Below are 12,199 nucleotides of genomic sequence, written 5' to 3' on the forward strand. Positions count from 1 at the left end.
ACATCCATTAACCTCTAATAGGTCACTCTGGCATTCTTCAAACCAAATGGTAGGATCTTGTAATAGTAGTTGTTATGATTGATCATTAACACCATTTTTGGGTTCATCTTTATTTGGTTGTCCCGGTAGGTGTCTATAAAACTCAAGACGCGAAAACCTGAGGCCCCATTAATGACATTCGGTCATTAGGTAATAATTACGAGCAATTTCGGATGAAATCGGTGGAATAATAAGTAAAAGTCATGCAAAAGTATGAAGAAATGAGCAAAAATTTATCAAAAGGAAGACATGTAGACTTAGTGAAAATATTGAAGAAAAAAGAAGAAAATAAAAGCATTTAGCCTTTGGGTTTCATGTGGTTGCGATGATTACATTGTGGGCGCTATGATGTTACATTGTGGGCGTGACGCTTACTAACGCGACCACAATGGCGCGAAGGTCTGACACACATTAATTGTTATAAATAGGTCTTTTGGCTAATTTCTTAGGGGTTGCGAATTTGATAGAGAAAGTGATGGTTTGGAGATCTAAAGCAAGGGTTTTAAGGGTTGTGGAAGTCATTGAAGATATTTATCTTTATTGTTTTTCATGTTCTCTTCATCTAAGCGCGATGTAATTATTACATACACTATGAGTAGCTAGATTCCTTAGATTAGGTCTTTTTGAGACAAACAGCTTGTACTCTGTTGGATCATATGGTAGTTTGATGTTAATTGAATTCTTTTATGTTATTTTTATTATATAATTGTCCTTGATTTTAATTCTTTTTACGTATTGACAAATGCATGAATCAATAGCATATGAGTAGGGATTATTGACGGTAAGTCTATCGATTTGATCTAGGACAATTATTTAACTTAGTAATTAACTAGGAATGGGTAATTATAGGTTATGGCTTTTGAATTAACGAACGTATAATGCCTAATTCAACTCTGAATTAGCCTAAGGAATTAGGAAATTATTGTGTATATAAGTGAGTTGTACACCAAGGAATTGGATGTAATGGACTTGTTAATTCGTTGTAAGACTTTAACATATTAGAAAGTAAGTTAATGCACAATTCATCAACAGGTATAAGTAGGGGAGTGGAAAGAAAGATCTAATCGCCTTTAACTATTGAATTTTATTCCGAAATTACCTCTTCCAATTAAACACTTAGACTTTCAATATTCACATTTCAAATATTCAAATTTTATTCAAGAATTTTCTGCATACTTTCATATCCTTTAAACCAGAAAATTCTTGAGCAATATAACACTTTAGTGTTTGTGAATTATTGTTATTGGAAGAGAAGATCATTTACATATCACTTAAGATTATAAAAGTAATAATTACTCTACATCGTTATTCATCAAGTATTGTGAAAAATTCCTAAGTATCAAGGATTGTTTGATATTAGGTGTGCTTGCTTATCATCTAAGATTGTTGGAGATAAGATTACAAGAAAAGGGGAGATTGTTTTATTTTCTTATGGAACAAGTTTCAAGAGGATATTTCTTGATAACTTGGTTAGAGTCTTGTTTAGGAAGATCTAACAATATTAAAATCTCTTACATGTTGTAACGGGACTAGACGTACTCTCGGACTGTGAGGGAAACTAGTATAATTTTCCAGTGTTATTTACTTTCCGCACTTTACCACTTTCATCGCCTAACCTGACCAGAAAAGATAGAATCAATATTTATAAAAAACAGATAAAGTTTTAAAGTCCTAATCCACCCCCCCCCTCCTCTTAAGAGTACTTCGTACTTATAGATATTTCATTGTCTGATATCATGTGGATGAAATTATATAAGGAAGAGGCGTTTGCCATTAAGTATCTTACTTATACGGCCTTGACGCTACTTTATATTATGAATGTCGTCAACATTGAGATATATCCTCGTACTTGCACAAGTTCCCTTGAGTTTGGAGTTATTATTCAAGACACTGGAAATTTTCTTATTACTAGGAAAAGGGTGATATGTGGAGAAGTACTTGGATGAAGGTGTCATATCGTTCGTGGCTCCGGAATCTAAGATCCAAAGGGAAGTAAAGCGTATATTTGAGGCATTAAACGCAAATTAAATTGGAAGCATACCTAAATACGTCATAGTACAAGTACCTTTTAGTTTCTCCAAGCTATTAAGAAATGTCTTCATTGTTTCAATCTCTTCTTGGCTAAGGTTGTTTAATCCAAAATTATTTGAAGATTTTGCCTTGTTTTCTTCAACTTTTTTCAGCAATATAAGCCCTACTATTTTTGCGATATACACCTCCGGAAAGGCCTTCTCTTTGTCCTTCTTCACGACTAGGAGGTTTTCCATGCAACTTCCAACACTTCTCACGAGTACGTCGCGGCTTATTACAGTAAGTACACCACAATTCGCCTTTCTTTTCCACCTTAAAGATTTTCAATCATCATGGCTGAACTTTCAATGGATGAAGTATCAAGCATTAAGTTTCTTCTACCATCCTCACTTCTTACGATGGCAACAACCTCGTTTAAGGAAGGAACTTGAGGCTTTCCTAAAATCTGAATTCTCACCTGATCAAATCAAGAATGTAATCCCACTAGAAAGTCATAGACCCTATCTTGTTCAATAAACTCCTTAAGGACTGTTGAGTCTGTTGCACTATGAGTTTTTATCACTCTATAATGATCTTTTCGGGATGTGTTGATGTGCATAAGGTATATCCTTATGCACGGTGCATAAATACTCAAATATTGTTTATATTACTTAAAGTATTATATTTATTACTCAAAATAATATACAGATTACTCAAAATAGTATAAATATTACTCAGAATGATGGATATAATACTCAAAATAGTTAAAATTCGATATTACTTAGAATAGTGTACTCATTACTCACAATTAATAATTACTCATAATTAATAGATGTGTACAAATAATCAGGGTCGGCCCAATCTATTCAGTGGCCCTGTTCTATTTTTAAAAAAAGACCTAAATTTTTTTTTTTTTAAAAAAGTATAATTTTAATAATAAAAAAAAAACAGAAAAAATTAAATAAAATATCAACCAAATGAAGCACAAAAAACTCAATGTATTGTGTAAACTATAAACATCATTCCATATGACTTAAAGTATTTAACTATTTAAAAAGAGCCTTCTGAACCCTTTTTAAATTATAACTCATTGTAAATCCTAAAAACCATTTATAAACTATAACAAACACACAATATACAATTTAAAAATATTGACACAGTAAACACAAAAGTCTAAAACTCTATTTCATAAACTACCAAACACACATGATATAAAAATTAAAAAACCAAGGAAACACAAAATTATAAAATCCATTACTAAATTATATTTCATAAACTACCAAACACACATCACTATTCATATCTCACTTGCTCTAATGCTCTGTTACTGTTGCAATTTCAAAACCAGTTATTTCAATTTCAAAAGTTATAAACCAAACACACAATGAGACCAAAACAAACAACATATAACATATAAAAGAACAAACAAAACACAAATTCATAAACCCTTTTTTCTAATTTCAAAGTCATTGTCGTAAACCCTTTATTCTAATTCAAATTCATAAGATCAAAACACAAAACATAAATTAACCTTTTATTCCAATTTCAGAGTAAAAAGTCATAAACCTTTTATTCTAACTTCAAAAGACCAAAACAAAACACAAATTAAAGAACAAACAACATATAAAAGAACATCAGTTTGAAGAAACTTATCAATTGCACAGTCGCGTCGTCGTCGTTATGTGGTATCTCATTTTTTGTCGTTGACGTTAATCTGTTATGTGGTGTCCCGTTTCGTCGCCGTTATGTGGAATATTGTTTTGTTTCGTCTCGTCGTCGTGAATCTGTTATGGCGTGTTTCGTTTTGTCGCCGTGATGTCTTGTTTTATTTCACTGACGGCGAACTTGTGTAAGAAAGAGCTCTTTGTTTAGGTTTAGGAAATTAGGAATAATATACAGAGGAAGAAACAAGACACCGTTTGAAGCATAAAGCAAGCGTCGTTTCACGTTTGGAGAAAAAAATGGGCCCCTCATATTCTGATTTTGGAAATTAAAAAGTATTTTTTTATTATAATATTTATTTAAGAATTAAAAGAAATGGGCCCTCATGTTTTGAGGCCCAGCGCTATATAGCTTGTTGCGCTGGGAAAGGCCGGCCCTGCAAATAATGCATATATTATTCATGGATTATGATATTATTACTCGTTTCTAACTAAAATGTTACTCGGAACAATTTAAATATTACTCGTACGAGACTTATACACCGTGCATAAGGATATACCTTATGCACATCATCATCCAAAGATACTTCAATTGGTTGGCATACTCTATAACAGATTTATTTCCATGCTTAGCAGTAACTTTTTTCACCTTCACATCATAAACTTGGACAACATATTTGGCCTTAGTTTTCTCTATTGCATCCCAAAATTTCTTTTGTAGTGCTAAGAAACATGCAAGTATCAATCATCGAGTTCCATAGCCATGCCATAATCATCAACCTTCCTATTCCCATGCAATAAAAGTTGGATCTCCCTCTGTGGGACCAATACCAATTAAGTGATTGATTTTCCCTTTTCCTTTTAACAAAGTACGAATAAGTTGGGCCTACTTTAAATAATCTACTTAATCTAAATGCAAGGTTGTCATGATGACAACTTTTGCAACAACCCTAAACCTAAGAATGATGTGTCATTCCCATATAATACTAATGCTGACGTGTCAATTTCTTAAAATTTCTAATATTAATTAACTATTTGTATTATAATATTTTGAAATAAATAGTTAAATTATTAATATAATATAAATGATAATAACTTTTGATGTAATTTATTTGTTGTCTTAATTTCCCTTGCATTTATTGTGGGTATTTCCCTCTTAGAATTTTTAATATTAATTTAAATTATTATTATTAATTGAGATATCTCTACATTAAAAATCTCTTATTTCTAAAATTATATAGTCAATTAATAATTAATTATAAATATATTTATATAACCATATTAACCTCAATAAAATTAATAATAATCTAATTCGTGCAATTTTGGAAATTTAAAATTTATAATAATTTCAAAAATCAAGAATTCAATTCTCCAACAAAAAATAATTATTTAAATTTTCTATATAGTTTTAGAATATATTTTTAAAATAAGTATTTATAATTTAAGGTTTAAGAATACTCCTATAAATAATAGAAAAACCTCAAAATATAAGTATTTAAATTATATATATATATATATATATATATATATATAATTTAAATATTTTATCTATTTCAATTTCTTCAATATAAATTTTTTATTCAATATAAATATGTTACATCTACCACCCAACTCATATAGAAATGAGATCTATTTTTCCTTCTTTTTTTTTATTACAAGCTCTACTTTTCTTTTTGTATTGATATTTAGATTACTTTTTCAGAGCTCTCTCTTATATTTTAACAATTTTTTAAAAAATTTCATACAATTTATATAAATCAATAATTTGAATTATATTTTATTTAAGTTATTATAACTAATTAATTTAATATGTAACGTGTTTAAAATATTATAACTAATTAATTTAATATGTAACGTTTTTAAATTATTATAACTAATTTATTTTATACTAATTCATTTTAAATCATTATAACTAATTACTTTATGTGTAACGTTTTAAAATTTATAAATATAATCAATATAATTTAATATTACATTTATAACAGACCATTAATTCACAGCTATTAAATATATTTCCTATAGAAAATAAATGGTACCTTTAAATGTTTTTATTGTGATGTTTTTTTTTTATCTTTTCATTTTCTTTAATATAGAATTTGTATTCAATATAAATAGGTTACAAAACATCTACCACCTAACCTATCACTTTTTGTTCTTTTTTTGTTGTCACAAGATCTACTTTTCCTTTTATATCATATTTCGATTATTTTTTCTGAGCTCTCTTTTAAGTTTTAACTATTTTTTAATTTACGTTGCAGACTAATAAATTTGATGTATGTTATTGGTTGAAGACTCAACTTTATTTATCCTATCAATTATTTAAATATTTTATCTATGTTGTTTTTGTAATAATTTGTTTTGAGCGTCAATATAATATTTCCCTCCCTATCTATTGTTATGATTTTCTCTTCTTTTTATTGTTAATTTGAATATAATTATTTTTGCTATGTGAACGAAAAGAAGAGGATAAAGAAACTCATATTATTTTTGCATCCTTATTACTTGAAAATCATGAGAAAAATTGCAGCTCATGTAATCTTTAAGAGAAATGTGTATTTGATTTAAACTTATTTATTTAATTATTGGAGATCTTCAATACAAAAAATGAAGAATCTAATAATACAAAAAATGTATCTTTTGTCAATATTTTATTGAGAAAAAGGTATTTGTGATTCACTTGATATAATGAGATTGATAAAAATGAATTTTTTATTATTATTAAAATATGTATCTAATTGATTTTAAAAATTTTTTAAATTATTATTTAAAAAAATAAAATAAATATGTTAATAAAAAATTTATCTTATGATTTTGTATGATCTTACCGACGTCATCTCTTAAATTTATCCACCTCTTGATTAAAATATCTAAGCTTGAGTTTAAAAAAAATGATTATTTTATTGCGATTTTAATTGAGATTACATTTTTTTATTTCCCTTCTATGTAGAAACATTTGATCAAATTGATAGTATGATCACATACATTCAGTTAAGGTGGACAATTAATAATAAAGTTCATGATTAAAAAATTATATTACATGTTATAAAAACAACTAAAATAATTTATAAGAAATTTAATTTGACCATCTAAATTATCTCTTAATTTATATGCTCTTTTGTATATAATTATTATTTTGTTTGAAATATAATTAAAGTAATGATCAGAATACAATATTTGGAAAAAGTAAAATCAATATAATAAAAAAGTTAAAAAGAAATTAAATAAATGAGAAAAAACATTTATATACAACCATACATTAATGTCATCAATTTTTATTTATATTTTTTCATCGAACAAAAAAGTTCAAATAAGTATATTATAATAAAACCTATGCAACACACAAGTTATATACATAGCCTCAAAATACTATAAATTAAATTTGTATAGAAATAAAGGTCTAGATAATATGTCTATGTAAGTAAATATAATATAAATAGGTGTAATTTAATCTCACATGTTATTGACTAAAAAATATTTTTTTTCTAATTTATTGTCTTCCATATTAAAAAATTAATAATATAATTGCAAGCATAATCTAAATGGCTTACAAAATAAATTTATATGCAGATAAAAAATTAAATATCAATTGTTATTAAGAATATGTAATTTTATTTCTAATATACACGTGCGAAGCACGGGCCAGCAATCTAGTTTTTATTCTAAACATCGTGAACAATATCTAATAGCTAGAGTGACGCGAAATTGAGGTAGACCGAAACATTGGTGCCGTATGTGAGAACTTGAAGTTTGCATCGTGCCTTAGTCTCAACTAGAGGGCAATTGTTCATAACTAACCAAAATTAATACCACATTGCTTGGGAATACAAACTAAGGATAGTTTATATTCAACACATATACACCTCAACCCAAAGAGACATTTTTATAAAAGATAAAGTCGTAAGAATTCTGACTCCAAAAGCGGACAATATCTCATAGCCATACTAATGTAGACTTGAGGTCGACATTGACAGGAGGTCATTTTATTTCAAGGTTGGCATGTTGTATTTTGACAACTTGAACATTTTCGTTAGTTTTAGATTTACAATTATATTCTAACTTGAAGAACTTTATATCAGGGTTGAGATCCACACTATTTGGGGCGAGAAAAACAGGAACAAATACAGAATTCGAAAATGTCTAAACAAATTTAAATTATAAAGCTGGTAGTTTGAGTGTTCATGTTTAGCCGGTACTCAACTGAGTTACGGTTTACAGTTTATCTTTTTCAATACTTTTGACGCAATTCATCATAAGTTAAAAAATGTAGACAGAATAATTGAAGTAAAGCTCAACGTCGGGGTTAATATTAAATTAGGAATATCAATCAGTTCTTAGTCCTCAAGCTGAAGTACATTTGAGATTCGAATCGACTTGTGCTTTCACAAAAAATATCTAGCCTTCCATGCATTGGTCAAACCAGCCATTAACTATATAACTGAATGAAAAAGAAGAAAAAAAAGCAAAAGCAAAAGCAAAAGGAAAAATAGGAAGGAGGCAATAAGTGATGCAACAGTTGCCAACACTCATTTTCATAAGCCCTCAGGTGTGGGAAGACCCTTCACTTGCATCTGCTTGTACATCCATTGCCAATTCTCTAATGTTACCTCACCACCAAGAGAGCGGATGACAGATCCACCACTACATGTGCCTACTTTGCAGCATTCTTCTAGTGACAGACCCTTAACCACTCCGTACAAAAATCCACTTGCAAAAAGGTCCCCTGCTCCTGTAGCATCTGTTGCCTTTGATTCTCCTATCGCCGAGACACGTATCATCTAACAAGTAAAAAGATTGGTTTATGATTACTTACAATTGATAAGTCAAGAATGCCTTTGAACGCAAGTTGAAATGATGGCCAAGTGAAAAGAAAGTAAAACTACTGAACCTTTCCCCAATGATTTTGGACCACAGTGCTTAAACTATAGTAATCGTGTCAAAAGCATACAACTCATCTTTACAGATAAAATAAGAATGATGAAAATTAAGGGATGCTAGATGAAAGATCAGATAGAATGCAGAATGGTTCCAGTTCCAGGTACACCCTTCTACCTCCTGCTCTCTTTCTTAAGAATTTTGATATGCTTGAGTTGGATCGATTGGCAAAATGCAAATTTTGAGTTAGTTATACTAATATTATGGACAAAGAGCATTAAGCTAGCAGGAAAGCTTTGGTATTTGGAAATCTTATTTTATATAGGGAGGCACAACTTCAAACCAAAGAGCTAATTTCCTACAAAGTGAAATTAGCTAAGCCGTGTCTAGCTAACTATTTTGTTTTGAAGTCAATAAAACAAACTGCACACATTCCCAAAGACAGGAAAATAATTGTAGAAGGAGCTGAGTATAACATATCATACAGAAGGATGGCAAAAAGTTAACAAACCTCCTTCCCATGCCTAGCAATGCATCCATTAGAGCCCAGTGTTACCACAGCCCATTGGCAGTATTTGGCAAGAAATTCTACGGCAGCTATTGGATCAGCATTCTGTTCGCCCCTAAAACTCATCACAAAGTAAATTTTTATAAGTTAGTTAATTAAAAGAAAAGTACAAAATACACAAAATGTAGTCAAGGCAGAAAATAACTTGGAAACTGAAAATAAATTATATCTTCATAATATGATATTTTGATATAAAGCAAGGTTGATAATGAATCCTATGGATGACAACCACCTTAAAAGTTCTGTTGCCTCATCCTCATTGGCAAAGCAGAGGTCTATGTTTCCAGATTCCAGCAACTTCAGAAGTGGTAATTTAAAATTCCTAACCATCTTGCCAAAATAAAGAGATCAATGTGAGCGAGAATTAAATGCTTACATAAATTTCTTTTAAAAAATGAAATTTGCATATTTGTATTGAAGACTTGGACTCTATATTGGAAGGGCACCTAGTGCACTTTCATATATTCATATGTGAGATTTTATAGAGATGCATGTGATCTTGTTAGGTAAATGACAACAATAAATCAAGCATGTTCAATAATTGTTTGTGTGGACTAGATGATTAGTGATTATACAGATTTAGTAACTCTTTCTCAGAATCCTTTTCCTTGTTGATTGAAAATATTACAAATGAAAACTCATTTTTGCAAGCTCGGGTGGGAGAAAAATAAAAAACCTACTAGAAAGTAAATGAATTTTCTTACATCACCCAATCTTTTAAAAAGAAATTATGGGGAGGGAAAGTTCTGAGTAGTAGCGTAAATAAAATACCTCAAAACTGGCCAAGTCCAAGGAAACAAGAAGACCTTCCTGTTTGGCCAAAGCAATGGCTGCTTGAATAACTTCCAAATTGAGAATTGCATATCTCAACACTAACCACTGAAATGTAAATATATCAACAGTTAAGTTCAAAGAGAACCCTCAGATGATATATTATTAGAAGTGGTAGACCTAGAAGAAAGGACAGATAAAAGAGCACTTTTTAGTATGTATGCAATAGAAATATAAGGCCAATGCACCTTCATTTCCATTATAAGGTACATTATAGTGGAATAAACATGCAAAAATAATAATAAAGGGTGCTTGAATCTAATTATTTAAATCCCTGCAATGAGAACAACATCATTGAAGCATACAAGATAGGAAAATTAACACTAAAAGTTTCACAATATTTAAACTGATGAAGAAGTGAACCTTGGAGCCTTTGAAATCCTCTTTCGTCAATTCTTGAGCCTGCCGAGCAAAGAAGAGAAAATATAAATCAAAAAAGAAAACCTGACAAAACTTAAATCCTAACCACAAAGCATCCACAAATGATGTTTGCTATGAAACAATACCTGTACTTTGACAGCATTTGAGAGACAGGGCCGCATTGTTCGATTAGCCAATTCATCTACCAAGCAAACACACTGGTAGAAGGACAAGTTAATATTAGAAACAAGTATTTGACATTCGTAAAATTTGTTATTAGTCTCTGATCGGATTAACATCTTAATTCAACAATTCTATAATAAGCACTTATCATAAGTTATTTCCATAAGCTCTTAAACACTCTCACATCACAACAACAAGTACTTATGTCACTAGATAAGCTTAAATAAGTCAATCTAAATAATCATACTGACACGAGAAGTGAGTGATAATCAACCTGTGCAGTGTGTCCTTTCTTCTTACGGAGTCTCGAAAGATCAACACCATGAGAGGACATATTATTAACAAACAATTGACCTTGTTCATCATCCCCACAAGCTCCAATAATTCCACTGGAAATCCCAAATCCACTAGTAAGACCACGAATCGTATTAGCAACACTACCACCAGCTATAGTTTTCATCACAGAAGAACCAGAATCATTAGCCTCATCACGAAAACTACTTTCAACTTCCTTCAGTATTTCTTCAAGCTCTTCAATCGCAACCTAAAAAACAAATTCAACAAACTCAACAAACTCAACAAATTCAACAAACTCAACAAACTCAACAAAATCAACAAATTCAACAAACTCAACAAACTCAACAAACTCAATAAACTCAACAGATTCAACAAATTTAATAAATTGTAATAACAATTGAAGAGAATAAAAGAATGCAGAAGTGATAATACGGACGGGAATGGAGCCACCGCGTTCGCCGGGAATACGATCGAGTAACGAGTAATCGACGCGAGCGACGCTGTCAACGAGTGCGGATGGTTGAAGACCTAGAATGAAAGGATGATCGTTTTGCTTCTGACAAATGCTTTCGGCAACCATTGCTGATTGAATAGAAGCAGAAGAACCTGAAGTGGAAGATGAAGATGGATCTTGTGTTATCTATAGTGGTGCATAAGAAGATGAATGCGCCGTTCTGATCCCGAATTTTGCGCCATTCAATTTCAGATTCTTTATTGTAAAAGGAACCATGCTAAAACCCTTGTTTTTAAGCTTTTACCCTCCATCCAAATCGGAGCGGATTCGCAACTATAATTTTATCAACTTTTTTCGTCTTCTTTAGGGAAAGTATACCCTACTCGAGGCCGAAAGATGAAATTAATTATTAGATTAAAATGTATTAAAATCTATATTATCACAAGCTTTTGAATAATCTAATTTTTAATTGAATTATTTGTTTTTTATGTATATCCCACCTAATCACCCACAATTATTTAGGTCTTTATATTTATTTTGTTTTCGATGAATATTTAAAATAATTTTTTTGGTATTTATAAATTTTAAGAATAAAATAATAGACTTACACAATTGAATCTCATAGTAATTGATCCCCATATTACTTCACTTCCAATCCAATTTTGGTCCTCAAATTTAAGTCTTTTAAACAATTGGTCCACCTATTACTGCACTTCTAATTCAATTTTGATCCGCATAGTTTAAATCCGTTTTAAACAATTGGTTCCCTATTACTCTACTTCCAATTTAATTTTGGTCCTCATAGTTTAAGCGTTTTAAACAACTAGTCCCCTATTACTCCACTTCCAATCCAATTTTGGTCCTCATAGTTTAAGCGTTTTAAACAATTGGTCCTCTATAACTCCACTTCCAATACAATTTTGG

General features: G+C 30.2%; 1 protein-coding gene across 1 annotated transcript; it reads right to left on the reverse strand.

The window, feature by feature from the left end:
* Positions 1 to 7,986: 7,986 nt before the first annotated feature.
* Positions 7,987 to 11,641, reverse strand: LOC131660186 (uncharacterized). Its single transcript, XM_058929364.1, has 8 exons — positions 11,258 to 11,641; positions 10,799 to 11,068; positions 10,488 to 10,559; positions 10,345 to 10,383; positions 9,922 to 10,029; positions 9,383 to 9,480; positions 9,094 to 9,205; positions 7,987 to 8,485 (listed from the first exon to the last, which is right to left on the reverse strand). Exons 1-8 carry the CDS (start codon positions 11,399 to 11,401, stop codon positions 8,240 to 8,242), a joined length of 1,089 nt encoding a protein of 362 aa, XP_058785347.1. The 5' UTR covers positions 11,402 to 11,641; the 3' UTR covers positions 7,987 to 8,239.
* Positions 11,642 to 12,199: the final 558 nt, after the last annotated feature.

Source organism: Vicia villosa, linkage group LG3 (genome assembly GCF_029867415.1).
Source record: "Vicia villosa cultivar HV-30 ecotype Madison, WI linkage group LG3, Vvil1.0, whole genome shotgun sequence".
Taxonomy (NCBI): domain Eukaryota; kingdom Viridiplantae; phylum Streptophyta; class Magnoliopsida; order Fabales; family Fabaceae; genus Vicia; species Vicia villosa.